This window comes from Mchenga conophoros, linkage group LG1, assembly GCF_057382185.1.
Source record: "Mchenga conophoros isolate Kocher_MC1m ecotype Shallow Benthic linkage group LG1, M_conophoros_male_GT1.1, whole genome shotgun sequence".
Taxonomy (NCBI): domain Eukaryota; kingdom Metazoa; phylum Chordata; class Actinopteri; order Cichliformes; family Cichlidae; genus Mchenga; species Mchenga conophoros.
In genome coordinates, this window is record NC_140526.1 from 16,350,636 (window position 1) to 16,370,942 (window position 20,307).

Here is a 20,307-nt window from a genome sequence, read left to right on the forward strand (position 1 = left end):
ATTTTCACTACTGCTTGGTAGAGCTGGGCGATATGAGATTTTTTCATATCACGATATGTTTTTTTCATTTCAGGCGATAACGATATCTATCACGATATAAGCCAAATAACTATATTTGTAAGATTTAAATGTGCCGTTGCTCACAAGTAAAATGTGAAATAATCAGCAGCTTGTTTTTATTTATTTATTATATTATTTATTTCCCATAATAAGTTCAACAGGGTAGATGTACTTAAGGAACATGAGACTTTTTCAGATAAATAAAGGCAAATATTGCAAACTACACAAAAGGCAGCCGCTAAAGCGTTTAAGTTTCAAAATAGAACAAACGAAACAGACTAAATTGTCAATTCCACTTAGAAACAAAATATTAATTCTAAAAATAAATCTTAGTTTGTTTTACAGAAGAACAGACAAAACTGACTAACTTTTGTCAATATCAAATAAACTGAGAACTAAAAGGAAATTCTCAATCTCTCCTTGTTGTATAGCTGAGCTTTTCAAACAGTTTTAACAGTTACTTTAGTCTGACAAAAGCCGAATGACGAATTAGCACTTCCAGTCAGAGACTGAGGCTACGTCCACACGTACACGGGTATTTTTGAAAACGGAGATTTTCCGTTTCCGTTTTAAAAAATAATCCCGTCCACACATAAAGGCAGAAATGAAGGAAAACGCTGCTATGAACATGCCAAAGCAGCAGGTGGCGCTAGATTCCTAACCGTGCAGAAATGTTGGCCAATCAGAAGTCTAGAAGCCTCGGTGGGAAAAAGTAAACAAAGCTGGGGCATAGAAGCAGAACCGAGTCGTATGTGTGGAGGGACAGTAACTGTGTGTATATGTAAGCATTTAAACACTGCAGAGAGTAGAATTAACAGTAACAGTATTGTAGAAATTCATTTCACCGAAACAATAACGTGGCGCACAGTGTGACGCATGCACCAGTTCATTGTATTTCCAGACTTGCTTTCGGCACAATTTACAGTGCACGCTACTCTGTTTTTTGTCAGACTTGAAATAGCCGAAATACCTTCACACTACGGAACTTCTTTGGCTCTTCCGTTCGACAATCTCTCCGGCGTTGGAACCATCATCTGTTTTCTCTTCGGTCACGCTCGGTTGATTTTTCTAGTCGGCACACTCATTTCCTCCATTACCCGCTGGCTGCTTCCCAAACAAACACGGCACTTGTGCTGTAAGTTACAAGTCACGCGACGTGATGCTGCGGCTGTGATTGGTTCGGCTCTGTGCTACTGAATTTGGATTGGCTGACCTTTTTTTTTTTTTTTTTTTTTTAAGAGGACAAGAGCGGCGAGGTCTATCGCGATAGCTTAATTTCTCTATCGAGTAAAAGTTATATCGCGATACATATCGTTATCGTTCTATCGCCCAGCTCTACTGCTTGGAGATTAAGTAGTGAGAGTTTGCAAAGACGTTGGCGGCTTCCATAAGAACCACTAGCAACCAAAGCACGGTAGTTGTCAATGCAGCACCTAATACCGGTTTGTGAAAAATTGCACCTATCGACGCCAAACAACCTTGAAGAATACAGTTTTTTCCTAGTGACTTACGGTAATACATACCGGTAGGTTCACTGTCTGGACTCTAAAAGTGTGTCACTGGGGCTTTAGTTCCCATCAAACCAGTAGGTCTTGTAAAACCAGCTGCTTGAAATTTTTACAGCAGGGAACCAGTTCACCCACTTCCCCGAGGCTGATATAGCTCCTGAAAATGAGTTTTCTCTGCTTTTACCAAAAATTATAGTATTTTGTCATTTACACAAAAAAACAAACAAAAAAACAAGTGCTGTAATAACTCAGTACATTTGTATAGGTACAGTTTTAAACTCTATTAGATGGATGGAAAAGGAGATCTAGTGAAGATTTGTTTTCAGGTCTGTTAATGTTCCATATAATCATAACCATACTGCAATATAAGTTCAATGTCTCTACCTCAACCCATGAAAATGAATACAAGTGTTTCCAGTAAGTGGATGGCAAAGGTTAGTGTTTGTGCATTCATGTAAGATTTATTAATGGACTTCGTACTTTTCTTGTTTGTTACTGCATTTTGTGTTATGTTTCTGTGTTTATTATATTTTCATTGACAGACACCACTGGATGAATTTTAATGTTATGCTCACAGTTGTCTCTTAATGAAATTTACCATGTCTATGCACAACTGCTATGCTTAAATTGCGCCAATGCTTTCCGTGATGAATCCAGAATTTGCTTATAAATATGCATGATCACTTCTGAGTGAAACATGCAGCACTCGGGAAAGATGGCGTTTGAAAGAGTGTCTGCCTGAATGACTTTTTTGTTTGAAGTGCTCTAACACTTCTTGGTATACACAACAAAGCCCGGCTGCAGTGCTGTGGGGGTATTTATTGCTGTGCCTGCAGCACAGATTGTGGTTAACAAATGATGTGACGTTTTCAAGCTGAACTGTTTTTATGAAGCAAGTGTCTGCAGTGACTAAGGTGTTATCTAATGAGGGAAATGAAAAATTGTTGCTCCTGGCAATGAAACCAACAAGTGGTCAATAATATGACAACTATTTTGATAAATTATGCATGTAATTGTGTGAGAAAAATGTCTCCTCTGTCTCCTCTGCAGGGGCGAAGAAAGAGGCAGCTTACTGGTGGAATAAATGTCACATCTCCATTACAATACTGAGGCACAGTGGATAGAAAGGGCAGCTTGAAATCGAGTTAATACCGGATATGATGCGACCTACCACTTATACATGAACTCTGTGCTCAGAATGAGATGTTTCCTAATATCTTTACAGCTGGAACAAAAAGCTTACAGATGTGGTTTGTCACTGAAGACACATCTTTAAGTATGCTTCAAACTAAGAGATCAATTATTTTGTGGTTCATGTGACATTTATCATTCTGTGTCAAAGGAAGAGCCATTAACAGTAAAACCAGTGATAGCGTCACACTTTCAGACACTATACAAGATTTCAGATACGAAATGGTTAAAAGTTATTTTGTAAAAAAATGGAAATTAGACTTAAGGCCCAACTCTAACTTTTGTCAACTCCTCAGATGGATTTTGCTTGGTCTTGCTCAGGTGTACGCCTGCTATGTTAGTGTGTAAATGTAATGAGAAAAACAAATATGCAGAACCCTTCTATGTGACCCCATGCCTGTCCTACTTGCTTTATTCGGTTAAGAAACAGGAAGTGGTGGTGCGGTTATTACAGTCTGGAGTTTGAACCCTAGAGTCATTCCACATCCGCTTGTAGAGCCAATCGTCAAGAACTTGAAGTAAGCAATTTTTTGTGCGACTTTATCAGTCTCTCACAATCTCTCACATGAGGTGGGGGAATGTTGCTTCAGTTCATTTGGTGACACAGCTCGCTCAAGTCTTTTCTTTCCCATCCATTCTGTTGTAGTTTTGTTGCTGTGCTTGGGATCATTGACCTGTTGCAGGACCCGGTTTTGCACGATCTTCAGCTGATAGACATGTAGCCTCACATCTGACTCTGGTATACAGAGTAGTTCATGGTCGAGACAGTGACTGCAGGATGTCCAGGTCCAATTCCAAACCAGTCTAAACCATCACCCCTCGACCGCCTCTTTGTCCTGATATGCTGTGTTTGGTTTTTGCCAGATGCGGTGCTATCCATTAAGACTAAACCTCTCCAATTTAATTTCATCACTGTTGATGTGTTTCGTTGCTGGCATTGTGTAAAAGACCTGAATGCTCCGGACCAGCAAACTGGCAAAAATTCGGCTTTCAGACAGGTGGTCACGCTTGCTGATGATCATTTAATCAAGAGCATTTGATTAACACCTACTTCCCCATTCCTATGGAAGCAGTAAGAGTGTACTTCATTTTCCCACACACTGCTTCTGCATTTCAGCTTAATGTTTGTTAATTAAATAATGACATGGTGTAAAATGACACGTTTTTTAGTTCACTTGAGGTTGTATTTACCGAAATTTAGAACCTGCTAAGGACCAGGTTATTTTTAACATGTCCTGATACAGAAACTCTTACAATAGAAAGTGGGTGTGCTTTTGTTTTCAAGTGACTCTACATTTGGAGTCTTATCTCAGTTATTAAAGTGAAGATGTCTTAACCTGTACAGAATCAGATTTTAATATTGTCAAGGAGAGGTTCACTTAAAGTCCATCTTAAAATAGTACTCACACAGCTATTTCTCTGCTCAAGTTACTCTTTTCTCTGATCCATGCCCCTACTGACTTCAGAAATATCTATAAATCTATGGAGCTGACCATACTGATAAATGTGAGGTTAACTGGAAATATTCTCTTCCATTTTTTTTGTGTTGGCTGAACAACAGACTGGCAATCTGTCCAGGGATGTAACCTGCCTCTAACCCATCACAGTATATAAGAGATGGATAAATGAATGGATGGATGGAGAAACTCAAAGGTATAACCTTGAAACTAGGCAATGGTTTAATTAAGGAAGTTCAGGCAAGAAAAAAAAAAAGTGTCAAATTTTCATCAAAGTTGGTCCTTTATTCACAGAGGGTGTCACCAGTTGGGCATCCTACCAAATGTGAATAATGGTCACTATTTCGCTGTAAGAATAGTTTTAGTGAGAAACTTCCAGAAAATTATGAAAGTGAAGCTTTGACCTTTCGGATTTAAAAGCATCATTATATTTTTTATCCTATTAGAGATTTTTGTGAAATCTAACTATTTTAATGCAATTAATTCATCCTTCAGCCAAAGCGAATGTTTGTGCCACATGCTAAGAGCTTTCAAAATGCATTTCTGAAATGACACATTCAAGAAAAACAGAAAACAATGAGTCCAGCATTGACTGTCACCAGAGGCGATGGAAGAAAAATAGCATGGCAGAAATTAAATTCTGCCTCCTCTGACTAAACAATGTGTGTGTCCCGGCTCTGAATGTTGGATTGTCGATTTCCTTTTTTGGATTCAGAGACGGTTCGATAACAAAAATAAAGAAAAGAAAAAGTGCTGACGCAACTGTTCGGGCTCTGAGGCATGAGGGCGTTTTCAAGCCTGAAAACTGGTCCCGACAATCAATTTTTCTTTGTTGTTGCAATTATGACAGATGGCTAAGACGTAGCCCCATCCAAAACATCAGCAGCTATTTACATGGAGACTGGGACAGGATGCCTCCTGTTGAGTTTACACTCAAAACACCTTCAGGCATTTTGCAGGAAAGACTCCTCTGACCCTTTTCGCATTACACACACACAAAAATAAAATAACCTGACAGTACAGACGGAGGTGCCATCTAAACACATTAGAAATGTTTTTTTCTTCTTACTGGATATGAGCTTTTCCAGAGTTCAGCGGGCACACGGGACGACATTACACAGAACACATTAAAATAAAAAATAGATGGTTTTATAATGTAGAAGAACATTAAAAACACTGCTGGATACAGAACTGTGCTCACAGGGCACAGACCTGGTATGAGCAGTGAAATATTCTGATTGCTCACAGACAAACGCAACATAAACTTCCTATTCAGTTGTTCTCACTTACCCACCGACAACAAAGGGACGCCTTTTTAAATCTTATATGAAAGGAACAGAGAAAAATGTCACCATTTACACGACGCAAACACAAATGCATGACTGAATTTGGTACCGTTCTCACAAACAAAAATAAGTTCAGAACATAGTCTCAGTGCCCTCCAAGTTTGTTTTTTCAAACATGGTTTTCCATTGAAGTTCTTCAGAAAAACACTTAATCTCTCTAAGAGCAGGGCAACGGGCCCAGCAAGCAGCTTTAAAAACCTTTACAGGCTTCTGTTAAATGGCTTTCTAACATCACTGAAGCAATCTTTGCTGCTATAAAGTTCTTCAAACATGTCACTGGATGAATCGGCTGCCAAAACAAAAAAAAGAGGCTCCTTTTATGCTTTGACAGATAATTAATCGGCACTTCTTTTCTACACAACCAACTAAGATCTGCATAACCAAGGTGCTGCTGATCTTTGACAAAAATAAATACACCAACCAATTGTCCTAACCAACTAAGCACATGCATTATTGTCAGATGTTTTTTCCTCCAGCATTAACAAACCTTCTCTGTGAAAGAGAAAGATATTAATTTTTAAAACTCTCGTTGCATCCTCTCTTTATAAACTGACCAGATTTATTAGGCCTCTTCCGCTGCCTGTTAATAACCTGCTGAAGATCAAATTGAACATGTGAATAGGGAAGAAATGTGATTTAAGGTGGCGTGTTTGTTGATGCAATTCAGACCTGTCGAATTAGAAACTGCTGATCTACTGGGATTATCACACGCAACCATCTCTAGGGTTTACAGCGATTGGTTAAAAAAGAGAAATTATCGAGTGAGCAACAGTTCTCTCAGTATAAATGCCTTATTTATCAATTTACACATCCAGCTAGTATAGAGTAAAGTTTGCCTGTCCTCGTCCCTGCTTTGGTAACCTCTGGGTAGTGCAGTTTTCTCACACAATCCAAAGACTAATGTGAGATTAACTGGTCATTCCACAATTGTCCATAAGTATGATTGTGCACATGAACCATCATCTGCCCCTCTGTGTTAACCCTGAAACAGATCAGGGTGTGCTCGGTGTATTACAGAGACAAAGCCCCCTCAAAGCAAAAGCCAGTATCCTCCATTCAAAGATCGACATGCATAAACTGTTTCTCATCCTGAGAAAGTTTTACAAACACCCGTTATCAGTTATCTGGACCTGACCAAATGCACACAAAGATCTTTCTTGTAGCTTTCATGGACAATGCTCAAATGCTGTTAAATCTGCCAGTCCACAACTGTGTAAAAAATTCAGCCCATTTTCTAAACCACCAAATCACCTGAGACACAATAGCTTTAGGGAATTCAAGCAGCCTGCAACTATCACGCAATCAGGCCACAAATCCACAGTACACAATCCTTAAAATGATGAAGGCCTGTAGCGTGCAGAACATATGCCCCCTCTCCTGTGCTAATCAGAGTTTGTAGCTGGCTGCTAGTTTCAATGTGTGACCAGTCCGCTGTCCCCTACAGTGCATTACCATATGCTTGATAAAAGCTGGGAAAGAGATCTCCAGCTTCAGGCTGTGTGCATGGCGGCTCGGTGTGCTCTGATGGTCATGCACAGCGATGCAACTAAAAATTTTCAGTGAGGATTCAGGTTCACTGGTTGTGCAGTTTTAAAACAACAAAAAATCCTCAGCTTTATAATAATAATAATCATCAGGCTTTGTCTCTACTGCAGGAGATTATTAACATAGACTATACATAAAAGATGGATACCACTACTGTGACTTCACCCATAGTCTGCGCACTGGCCTCATTTTAGTTTTTTTAACTAGATATGACCATAACAGGATGTGAGTGTTTACCGGGATATTTACCAGCTAATACTAGTTCTGTCTAACTAGCTTGGCTGTCGCATTATAGCTGTCATTAAAGGGATTATAACAACAACATGCACCTACTGAGAGAGAGAAAAAAGAAAAGAAAAAAAAAAAAAGCTAAACACCTGACTCTTTAACGCATCTTTAAGAACACATGAAGCATGTCTTTAATTCTAGTTTATAATTTATAGATTAGAGGGCATAGCTTTAACCCTTAAAACTATTAAAACAGATCAGTGATCTAAAAAAAAAAAAAAAAAAAAAAAAAAAAAAAAAAATCACTCTTAGTACAGATGGAGAGGTATAGGCTGTAATATTTATTTATCCTTTAAAGCTGTGTATTTGGGGATTTACTAAAGTCAAGTCAAGGAACTTTGGTTTCTGACTTTATTTAAAGTCCTGAGGGTTTCTGGGTGATTAATACAGTCCGTATGTAAAAAAAAGACAGGTGACGTTTATCAAGTAACAGGAAATTAAGAGTCGTCTTACCCTATTCTGAACGTAGTCCATGATGTTTTTGAAGTCCAAGTCATCGTAGTAGTTTACTATGCCCTTTCGAATGTTCTTGTTCAATAAACGTTCCGCCTGTGAGGGAGTTAGAAAAAGAACGCAAAACTGTGAATAGTACAGGAGAGGAGAAAGTCAGATTATCACATCTGTCAGTGGAGCTGTAGAGTTACTTGTATGTGTCAAAAACCATTTAGTTGCCATTTTCGGTGCTGTATGAAATGTCTTTGGCCCGCACGTCCTCTAAGCAAAACGGCAGTAGTCCATTTATGGTGATGTATTTGTCCTCATCCTGTTTTAATAGCACACTGCATGCTGCCCAACAGTTATAGTATGCGGACATTGTTAGCCTTAAAACGAAGCCACAACTCCAAATAAAAACAGAGCCAAATATAACCCATGTTTTTGAAAGGAGAAGCTGCAGGTTTTATTTGTAGTGTGACTTTCAGGGTTAACCGTGGAATTGCATTAAGCTTTAATAACCAAACATAATCATGACTTGTTGAGCTTAATCAACATTTTAGGGGATTTAAGGATTTAAGAGCTTTGACTGTGCAAAATTATGATCAATGAAACAGTTTAGATTTTTTTTTTTAATGTTAGAGCTTTTATTCCTCCTACTTATATATATTTTTTTAAAAAGCAGCCAATTGTGTCTCAAATTGTGTGTGTTGTGTACCAAAATACCCTCTATGTTAAAGGGTATTTCGGTACACAACAATCAGTGTGTCAAACAGGCGCCTGCTGAGAGCAAATGCTATCATAAGTCAAGGTGACTGATTCACTGAACCAGGATATTAAAATGAGAGCGAACTTGACCGCTCACATCTGTCAGTCACAATCTGGTGCTGTGGGGTTACATTAAGTTTAATATATAAGCTTATACAGTCACTTGGCATAAATATTTATAATTTGGAGGTCTCTTAAGAGAATTTTTTGAGAGCTTTTCATTAAATGTTTTCATTCAGGGAACGGTTCATTTACTCCACTAATTTCTCCACTCTGTTTCTGATACATTAGTCTTATTTATAGTTCATTGGCGATGAAAGCGACAAAGCGCTGTTTTTCTTTTTTACCCTTTACTTAGGCCTAATATTGTTCCTTTATTTCATTCTTCAAAGCACTGCCGACAATAACGAATCGAGAATGCAGCCTCCTCCATTAGAGCCACAGAGATTAAAAGAGATTTAATTTTTCATTTCATTTCTTTTCTTCCCCTCTTGAACATATCAGGTGTTGACAGTGGATGTACTGGGACAAGGCACCCACATTTAAACCAAAGTACGATGTGCACATTTGTAGAACGAGAGCTCAAAGGGCATCATCTCCTCAAACAGGATGTTAATTAAAACGGGAAGCCAAAAATAAGTATGTAGACGTTCAAAATGTATTTTTGAAAGTCTACATACTCCATCACTTGGCCCATTTTCAGGGATTCTTTTAAAGATTGAAATCTCGATTGTGCTCTCAACATTTCATACGTGCAACCTGTTGAGCCACATCGTAAAAGTACGCCTTGTCATGAAAATCCATATGCATTAAGATGGTGATGCAGGAAATGGAAATCTGTTATAGTTGGTTTTACACTGAACAGATTAAAAATGTGACCAGTGTATCACTAAGAATCAGTCAGTTAATCAGTGAAATTAATTTCACTTTAATTTGGCAACCAATTAAAACAATTTCTATGTTTCCTACATGAGAGTGTCAGACCTGAAATGCAATCAGTAACCTTTAATGTTCAAAAGTTTCAAAGAGCAGCACACAGAGCATAGTGAGGGAATTAAATAAATATAACTCAAATTCAAAAAGATTAATGATTAATTCATTTTTTCAACACAAGTGGAGCCTTTTTGTGTTCTGACCAGAGTAGGTGACCTTCAGTCGTACAACTTTGAGCAGAGGAGGGTGAAACAAAGAGTCAAGTCCCAGATCTTATGTTTGTGAGCCTGAAGTGGAAAGCTTCATTAACAAAGAATGTCATCTGGGAGGTGGAGGAATTTCAGTTTCACGTCTAAGAGGCTCTTGCTGGATGTAAGTAGTAGATGTGATTTTCTGTGTCTGTAGACAGCAACAGATTTGTGATTGAATTTGGAGTCCAGGGAGCGCTTTTAAAGACCTTCTATGACTCTTTGGTGGCATCTGTCATTTTTTACAGTGTTGTATATTGGAGCAGCGGTTTATCGGCAGCTGAGAGGAAGAGGTTGGATAAACTCATCAGGAAGGCCAGCTCTGTTCTGGGATGCACCCTGGACCCAGTGCAGGTGGTGGGAGACAGAAGGACTCATCTCTGATGGATAGAGTCTCCCACCCCATGCATGTAAATGTTGCTGAACTGCAGAGCTCCTTCAGTGACAGACTGCTGCATCCTAGATGCATGAAGGAGCGTTTCCACAGGTCCTTCCTCCCTGCAGCTGTCAGACTGTACAATCAGAACTGCTCCCAACAAACATAGATGTTTACATCTGCGCTGTAACTGCAATAATTTAATCAACCGATTTGCACTACAACCTGGTTTGCATCTTATCTGTAGTTAATTTTATTTAATTTAATAACGGCACTCTGTTTATAGTAACCCATTGTCCTTGATGTAAATATGTAAGAAAAATTTTGTATGTTTCTGTTCTGTGTCCTGTTTGTTGTATATGTGTCTTTCTGGCTGCTGTTACAGCCAAATTTCCCCTTGTGGGGCAATTAAAGGATTATTCTATTCTGTCATATATTCTGACATAAAAATTAAAATAGATTTAAATAAAACACAAGCCTTTATCGTCAAAACGGGTTGAGCCTCAGGGAAATTAAAGTTTCCATTGTCATTTGTTTACCCGTGTGTCTGAAAGATTAGGCAAAAACCACTTGGCAGAATTTATTAAAACTAGGCGGGGCTGTGGACAAAATTATGTGGTGTGGAGTTGTTCTCAGCAGAGGACAGAAGGATTCTTAAGCTCTTCCCTACAAATCCACATCAAGATATTTATGAGAGTGAGCTATTTATAAAGAAAACCCAATGACGTCAGGATGTTATCAGAGAATTGGTGATGTTTGCTTGATTAACGCGAATCTTGTTTTGATCATGGCTCATATTAGTTATCATCCTCCACCAGTTGTGTTCTGTGCAAACCTCATTTCTCAGGGCAGGACTAGAGGCTAAGCACCTAACAAACTTATTCTGTAATTTTAATAACCATTAACACCATTCTGTTTTTTCCCCTCAAAATTAATTATCAAAAGGTTTTCATTTAACAAAATTATATGAGGAATTTTATGCCTAACGAACACGGCGCTGTAACATGCAAATGAGAAGGAGATAAGTCATGTCAATGTTATCTCCCCCTTCGTGCCGGTTATGGTGTGTAAATGATCTGTGACTCACGGTGCGTTGTGCTCTCCTCTCAGGTGTAGCTGGTCTGGTGTGATTAACTGAAAAGCAATAAAGAGGGGGCAGGACCCTTGGTGTGCTTTCCTTTCCTCTACACACCGTCCAGCCAGTGCAGCGGTAATTTTTGGTTGAACAGTTGTTAATTATTTTGTGTTTTGTGTATGTGTGTGTGGGGGTTTTGTGTTTTTGGTTTTTTTGATGGGTCCAGAGGGTCTATTTTTCCTGCTTTATTTCTGTTATGTTGATTTTGATAAAGAGGACTTCAGACACTACAGACCCTAGATTTACTGGCTTATCTACCTTCTGTTGTTAGCCCTTCTTTAGTAATTATGATTAAAAAAAACAAAAACAAAAAACAAAACCCTGCAGCTTTAACTTTATAAGATTATTTTTTAGACCTCTCATCTAGAGAGGCTTGGATTACAATTTAAAAACTAACTAAAAAACAAACAACAACAAAAAACGACATATTTACATCCAGATCTTGGTTTTTTTTTGTAATTCTGCTTGAACAACCTCCTTTAGTTTGAGCCAAAGTTTATTTTAAATATACAGAAAATTATTGTTTACATAACATCAAATTTAATCCATGTGAAGTGGACCCATTTTCATTATTTTAATAAAAGCATAATAAACAGTGTTGTTGGAGTACAGAACCCTGATGCCTCATTTACATCGAGTTAAATCATTAAGAGGTGGAGGTTTGATAAGCGCTGTTTTTCTTTTTTACCCTTTACTTAGGCCTAATATTGTTCCTTTATTTCATTCTTCAAAGCACTGCCGACAATAACGAATCGAGAATGCAGCCTCCTCCATTAGAGCCACAGAGATTAAAAGAGATTTAATTTTTCATTTCATTTCTTTTCTTCCCCTCTTGAACATATCAGGTGTTGACAGTGGATGTACTGGGACAAGGCACCCACATTTAAACCAAAGTACGATGTGCACATTTGTAGAACGAGAGCTCAAAGGGCATCATCTCCTCAAACAGGATGTTAATTAAAACGGGAAGCCAAAAATAAGTATGTAGACGTTCAAAATGTATTTTTGAAAGTCTACATACTCCATCACTTGGCCCATTTTCAGGGATTCTTTTAAAGATTGAAATCTCGATTGTGCTCTCAACATTTCATACGTGCAACCTGTTGAGCCACATCGTAAAAGTACGCCTTGTCATGAAAATCCATATGCATTAAGATGGTGATGCAGGAAATGGAAATCTGTTATAGTTGGTTTTACACTGAACAGATTAAAAATGTGACCAGTGTATCACTAAGAATCAGTCAGTTAATCAGTGAAATTAATTTCACTTTAATTTGGCAACCAATTAAAACAATTTCTATGTTTCCTACATGAGAGTGTCAGACCTGAAATGCAATCAGTAACCTTTAATGTTCAAAAGTTTCAAAGAGCAGCACACAGAGCATAGTGAGGGAATTAAATAAATATAACTCAAATTCAAAAAGATTAATGATTAATTCATTTTTTCAACACAAGTGGAGCCTTTTTGTGTTCTGACCAGAGTAGGTGACCTTCAGTCGTACAACTTTGAGCAGAGGAGGGTGAAACAAAGAGTCAAGTCCCAGATCTTATGTTTGTGAGCCTGAAGTGGAAAGCTTCATTAACAAAGAATGTCATCTGGGAGGTGGAGGAATTTCAGTTTCACGTCTAAGAGGCTCTTGCTGGATGTAAGTAGTAGATGTGATTTTCTGTGTCTGTAGACAGCAACAGATTTGTGATTGAATTTGGAGTCCAGGGAGCGCTTTTAAAGACCTTCTATGACTCTTTGGTGGCATCTGTCATTTTTTACAGTGTTGTATATTGGAGCAGCGGTTTATCGGCAGCTGAGAGGAAGAGGTTGGATAAACTCATCAGGAAGGCCAGCTCTGTTCTGGGATGCACCCTGGACCCAGTGCAGGTGGTGGGAGACAGAAGGACTCATCTCTGATGGATAGAGTCTCCCACCCCATGCATGTAAATGTTGCTGAACTGCAGAGCTCCTTCAGTGACAGACTGCTGCATCCTAGATGCATGAAGGAGCGTTTCCACAGGTCCTTCCTCCCTGCAGCTGTCAGACTGTACAATCAGAACTGCTCCCAACAAACATAGATGTTTACATCTGCGCTGTAACTGCAATAATTTAATCAACCGATTTGCACTACAACCTGGTTTGCATCTTATCTGTAGTTAATTTTATTTAATTTAATAACGGCACTCTGTTTATAGTAACCCATTGTCCTTGATGTAAATATGTAAGAAAAATTTTGTATGTTTCTGTTCTGTGTCCTGTTTGTTGTATATGTGTCTTTCTGGCTGCTGTTACAGCCAAATTTCCCCTTGTGGGGCAATTAAAGGATTATTCTATTCTGTCATATATTCTGACATAAAAATTAAAATAGATTTAAATAAAACACAAGCCTTTATCGTCAAAACGGGTTGAGCCTCAGGGAAATTAAAGTTTCCATTGTCATTTGTTTACCCGTGTGTCTGAAAGATTAGGCAAAAACCACTTGGCAGAATTTATTAAAACTAGGCGGGGCTGTGGACAAAATTATGTGGTGTGGAGTTGTTCTCAGCAGAGGACAGAAGGATTCTTAAGCTCTTCCCTACAAATCCACATCAAGATATTTATGAGAGTGAGCTATTTATAAAGAAAACCCAATGACGTCAGGATGTTATCAGAGAATTGGTGATGTTTGCTTGATTAACGCGAATCTTGTTTTGATCATGGCTCATATTAGTTATCATCCTCCACCAGTTGTGTTCTGTGCAAACCTCATTTCTCAGGGCAGGACTAGAGGCTAAGCACCTAACAAACTTATTCTGTAATTTTAATAACCATTAACACCATTCTGTTTTTTCCCCTCAAAATTAATTATCAAAAGGTTTTCATTTAACAAAATTATATGAGGAATTTTATGCCTAACGAACACGGCGCTGTAACATGCAAATGAGAAGGAGATAAGTCATGTCAATGTTATCTCCCCCTTCGTGCCGGTTATGGTGTGTAAATGATCTGTGACTCACGGTGCGTTGTGCTCTCCTCTCAGGTGTAGCTGGTCTGGTGTGATTAACTGAAAAGCAATAAAGAGGGGGCAGGACCCTTGGTGTGCTTTCCTTTCCTCTACACACCGTCCAGCCAGTGCAGCGGTAATTTTTGGTTGAACAGTTGTTAATTATTTTGTGTTTTGTGTATGTGTGTGTGGGGGTTTTGTGTTTTTGGTTTTTTTGATGGGTCCAGAGGGTCTATTTTTCCTGCTTTATTTCTGTTATGTTGATTTTGATAAAGAGGACTTCAGACACTACAGACCCTAGATTTACTGGCTTATCTACCTTCTGTTGTTAGCCCTTCTTTAGTAATTATGATTAAAAAAAACAAAAACAAAAAACAAAACCCTGCAGCTTTAACTTTATAAGATTATTTTTTAGACCTCTCATCTAGAGAGGCTTGGATTACAATTTAAAAACTAACTAAAAAACAAACAACAACAAAAAACGACATATTTACATCCAGATCTTGGTTTTTTTTTGTAATTCTGCTTGAACAACCTCCTTTAGTTTGAGCCAAAGTTTATTTTAAATATACAGAAAATTATTGTTTACATAACATCAAATTTAATCCATGTGAAGTGGACCCATTTTCATTATTTTAATAAAAGCATAATAAACAGTGTTGTTGGAGTACAGAACCCTGATGCCTCATTTACATCGAGTTAAATCATTAAGAGGTGGAGGTTTGATAATTTGTTTCATATAAAATAAATTTTACAACATGCAGCCATAATTGGTTGTTGTTGTTTTTTCATTTAAGAATTTGTTGATGAATCAAATGAGCCTCCCACAGTGTCTCATTTTGGTCCCCTTTACACTTCATTTAAAACTGAGCCTTCCCCATAAAAAAGGATTACAAAATAAAAATCACAATCCTGATGATTAAGCCTCAATTTCTGTTGCTTTTATTAACAACTGCCTTTAAATGGCGCACCATTAAAATCTCTTGGTACGACGCAGCAGCAGGAACAACCTCTGGAAAATCCAACAGCACAGCAAATAAAGGCAATCGAGTTTTCTTGTCTAAACAGGATTCATTAAAAGGTGCTCTACACTTCGGGGTTGGGGGCCTCTACATTAGACAAGACCCTGCATTTTGAATCACCCACCTGCAGTGCCTTATTGCAGACAGTTTGACATTCAACACTGCAGTAATTTCCAACAATCACTGACTTTAACTTTCCATTCTTTACATTTTAACTATTTGGAGTTTCTATGTCATGTAAAGTTGCTCCTTTCTGGTTTAAAAAGTATTGACAGACATGATGACCTATGTTGGAAGAAGCCAGAGATCATAAGGCAGAGACAGTAAGCAGGACCAACAGGAGAACTTAAGAGGGAAATATTAAAAGTGCAAAATACAGAGACATTGTGAAAGAGGACATAAATATCACATAGACAACTGATAATTCTACATACTCTTCTAAACATATGAATTCTGATCCTGTGCAAGTTTAATCTATTGTATTGGTCACAGGAAAACAGCTTTTAACAGCTTTATCTCATGTTAAAGAGAATAAGACTTCAGAAATCAAATTAAACTACATAATGTGGCTTTACTTTTCTTGGCTAGAGTGAATCTCTTCCTCGTGGTAAGCAGACTGTCAGTGTCAGACTGCTTTGGTTGTTATCTTGCTCCCTGCTACGTGAAATAAAACACATGCCTTCACTGCCCACCTGCTGAAGTCAGAGGATTTCAAAATGGTAGGGAACTGATTAACACTTGAGGCAACTCACCTGGTTGCGAAACACCAGCCCCAAGATTGCTCCAACCAGCTCCAGGAGCAGACACGCTGCCAGGGTGTACATGAACTGTGGTGCACCAGACAAGAATATGAATTTCATTGTTCTATTGAGTTCAAGCATATCCCCCCCCCAAAAAAAAAGAAAAAAAAATTGAGATAACGTTTTCTAAAGTGCCTTTGTGTGCATCTTTTAACAGTTTGTGTATTGTGTCCATACAGAAAGACCTTTCCTTCCTATCCTAGTTAATCTCTAAAGCAACCAGTGACCAGAACACTCTGGTCTTGCTCTGTGCTTTCATAAAATCCTGAATATAGATGCCATCTTCCCATGTTTGTCTTTTCCTGCATCTGGCAGTGACTCCAGTTGTTTAGTTGCTTATTAAGTAATTTGTAATACAGTGTGTCTTGATTTTTCACCAGTCAGTTCATTGCATTTCTTCCTATAGTTTTAGTACATAACAGAAGCAAAAATTTAGTACATTATGTCAAATGACTCTCCTTAGTGTAATAAGCCATTACTCACTCCAGCTTAGAGACCGGTGTGAGCATCCTCCAGTCGCTAGGGAAAATATACATTGTCTGACTGGTTGCTGGCGATGAAATCAGTTGCAAATGTGATGCTGCACCAAATACCTCCTATTGATTGTTTTGGTTGCTAGCACGTTGCTACAGCTGAAGTAAAAGTTGTGCTTTTACCAGTGAAACAAACATGTTTCCAAAACGTAACAATCTCTATTTCTGGTTTGTGTCACACTCTTCACACAGTTTCAGTTGGAAAGTGTTTGCAGACAAGTTGGCATCTTATAAGCAAACGATCTGCTAGCAAAGCAATTCCAACTAGGTTTTTGGTGCAGCATCATGCAACTCTCAACCAGTTTCATCCAGTAACAGCTTTTTCTGTTTGTTTGTCTCTCTTTAAATCCCAGAAAGTAAGACAGACTGGTTTAGTTTAAACTGTGTGTGTGTGTGGGGGGGGGGGGGGGGGGGGGGGGGGGGTTATTTGCATCTTTACAAATAACAATGATGCAAAGGCAATTTCCAATACTTCACCACTCACCACTTTCAATAGAGTTATATTATCCCTCAGGGAACCCAAGACTCCAATGAATGAAACAACAAATAGGATGATGCCCAGTAGGATCAGGATTATAGATGGGGCCAGAAACACACCCTCCAGTGTCTTGTACTGCTGTCGCTCTACTTCTGCATAGATGCCAATACCCAGGATACATCCGCCTATTAGCTGGAAACACACAAGCGAAGCAGTTAGGACAGATTAGTCATCAGCTTGAACATGATGGGAAACCAGCAGGTTTCTAGATTCGCTCAGTTTCTGCAGATTTAAATATAACTAAGAGAATAAAACATTCAGTGGGCCAAAGCTTAATTTCCACAATTACATGTTCGTCAGCTACCACTTAGCAGGGAATATTGAGGTGGAAAAAAAATGGAAAGTGCTTAGACCACCAGGTCTCAAAGACAACAGAGAAAGAGACGCGTACAATACTTAAGTTTAAGGTCATACATATTAGAAGGAAAATACAGCAACATCACTTTGTCAGACAGGTTCTATTTAAGTGATTTCTTGATTCAGGAGGTCCAGCAGTAATCAGGGCTGGATATAGCTAGTGAAATTGAACTTTGCTTCCCCAAAAAACGTGGTTTTCACAGTCAATGCTTGATTTAACAATAAGGCAATTAATATTTCGACACAGGGACAGATAGGTTTGGATTTTTGTTGATGCTGGAGGTCAGAGGAGAAAGGCCAATTAGCTTTGAGTTGACAGGAAGGTAACAAGAACTCAAACAACCACAAAGATGGGCCACAGTGGATACATCTACCGTCAGCTAATAACAAGTCACACAAACGTATTCACATAAATGTAACTGCTGTGACATCACCTGTTGGTTAGTGTAGCCCTCACACTGTATGTGATGACCAGGAGGTGAATCGGACTAAGAAACCAAGAGACACTGCACACTCATATTATAGCAGTTTGTAAACCACACGTTAGCCTCACCCTAAAGCAAATAATTATAAAATGCAGTTTAACAGGACTTTCACACTGACTTCACTTTTCACACCAGTAAGCTGTGCCAGTCTCCCAATCTCTCATGTACAGTCTATGGATGATGGTCCATGTGAGTCTGTCTGATTTAGACAGAAACCTCAACAACAAGCATAAAAATCTATATGCCTATAAAGCATAAAGTCTGCACCTCAATCAAATCATGAATGTTTCATTTAAATTCCACTTTGGTGGTATACAGAAGCAAAAATGTTTTTGTCCATTTCTAAAGCCAATTGTATAAAGCGTTTTAATAGTTTCTTTATCAAACAACAACAACAAAAGAAATCCTGGCAAACACTGACATAATTATAGGCATACCCTTGTAGAGCTACAAGGGTATGAAATTTCTCCCGAAGAAGAAATGATAAATAAATTAAGCAATTATAATCTGTATAATCGCCAGACTGTAGTGGACTATGGTAACAGATAATTCAGCGTTGTTATTGTAAAAAATAGTTTCTTAATTAGGTTCTCTGAAGTTTTGTATAGTCTGACACATGCACGCACACAGTGTCTTTATTCGAGTTTCCCTTCACCACATTACTCCAACATAATTCAACAATCAATTCAAAAGAACATTTAAGAACCATCAGTGCTGTGAAGCAAATTGCCTAGATTGTTTATACACAGCCATAAATACACACTTTTCTGTCTTTGTCATTGAAGAGAACTGAAAGAGAAGCAATCTTCAGTTTTAAGTTCTCAAGTAACCAATCATCCATACAAAGTCATCACATCAGGATGGAGAAGGCTAGTTTTCCCATTAAAGACAAAAGATGGGTAGAAACGAAACCGGGCACTGGCATTACGGACTGATAATTGGAAACTCAGCAGGATGTTCCTGTGAAACAGAGCAGTATCACATGAACAAAGCAAACTTTCACAAATAGCAAATTATATTTCTCGACAGAAATTAGTGGGGTTTTTTGTCCCTTTTTGTGCTCAATGCTATAAATTTCAATTCGATTCAAGCGAAACTTGCAAGGCCGGTTTAGCTCAAGAACCTCCATTTAGAGTGGATTCACATAATTATACCTCAACATAGGTATATTTTTAAACATATAAAGACCAACAGCTCCATTATTCTTTCTGTTGTGTTGTGAAAGAAGCACTGTTGAACAGCCACGTACTGCTGCACGCCAGCTGAATAATATATCACAAGAAGGCTCCTGTGTAGACATTAGAATTGTTAATGAGAACCCTAATCAAAAGGTCAATTAAGTCAAATTAACAGTGGCAGAAGCTATTTAAGCAATCAGCAAACAAACCTGTCAAAGTCTAGGAGGAGCAAAATGAGAGAGGGGAGAGCACAAAGGGTCAGCTCACCCAAATTACTTGGGGTTTTTTTTGTTTTTTTTTTTTAAACACAACACAACCCCTGCACAGAGAGGAGCCGGGTCAAGTGTGTAGACGTCTGAATGAGTGGTCGGTCTCAATATAAAACTGTTTTTTTGTTGTTCCCTTACAGCGGTGTTTCCAGCGCTGACATCCTCAGGTTCCTGCATCTAAAATGACACCGTGAGGAAACTTATCACCACCTCACGTGACGCTGTTTTGAATCCTATCTTTAGAAACGACAAGTTGTTCTACTGTGTCAAAGCAAGCCTGTGTGTGTGCTATACTCTTCTGGCTCACTTTGAAAATGTTTATTTGTTTATTACAGACACACTTTGAGCAAACTGCACCATATAACCTCAAATATTTGGCTTATTCTATGCATATCAATCTAGCTAATAAAGTGCTGTGAAGTATTTCCCCACCTTCTGATCATTATCATTTGTAAAATGGTCACATCTTTCTTAAGGAGTATTAGGGCAACATTTAAAAAAATTTATATATATTAGTGATAATTTTATGCCTTGTGTAAATAAGTTAGTGAAACAAACTGATCAGCCATCTGATTGTGTCTTGTGATTTAACATACGTCCTGTCTATTGCACGACGGTGTGACCATCAATATCCTTGCATCTGTCCACTGCCAGCTATTTCATTGTGTACAAATCAGGCCAACTCCTTCAGGCTTGTGTACTTTCCTTCTGACTATTGTAGCTTTCTGCACCATCTTTTCTGCATCCTTCTATTTATCACCACACTGTGTTTATGTGCTAAAGAAGAAATAATTTTCTTTTTACTAAAACCAATTCTGAAGTACGATTTCACTAACTCATCTTCAGTTAAAGATGTCACTTAAAGA

The 20,307-nt window shown here is 38.3% G+C and overlaps 1 protein-coding gene across 1 annotated transcript in view; it reads right to left on the reverse strand.

Annotated features, from left to right (window-relative positions):
* Positions 1-20,307, reverse strand: part of tspan15 (tetraspanin 15) — a 46,234-nt gene that overhangs the window by 15,392 nt on the left and 10,535 nt on the right. Inside the window, exons 2-4 of the mRNA XM_085267911.1 lie at positions 17,099-17,284; positions 16,034-16,108; positions 7,849-7,944 (exon numbers count right to left, since the gene is read on the reverse strand). Coding sequence (XP_085124037.1) covers positions 7,849-7,944; positions 16,034-16,108; positions 17,099-17,284 — 357 coding nt within the window. The remainder of the gene's footprint in view (positions 1-7,848; positions 7,945-16,033; positions 16,109-17,098; positions 17,285-20,307) is intronic.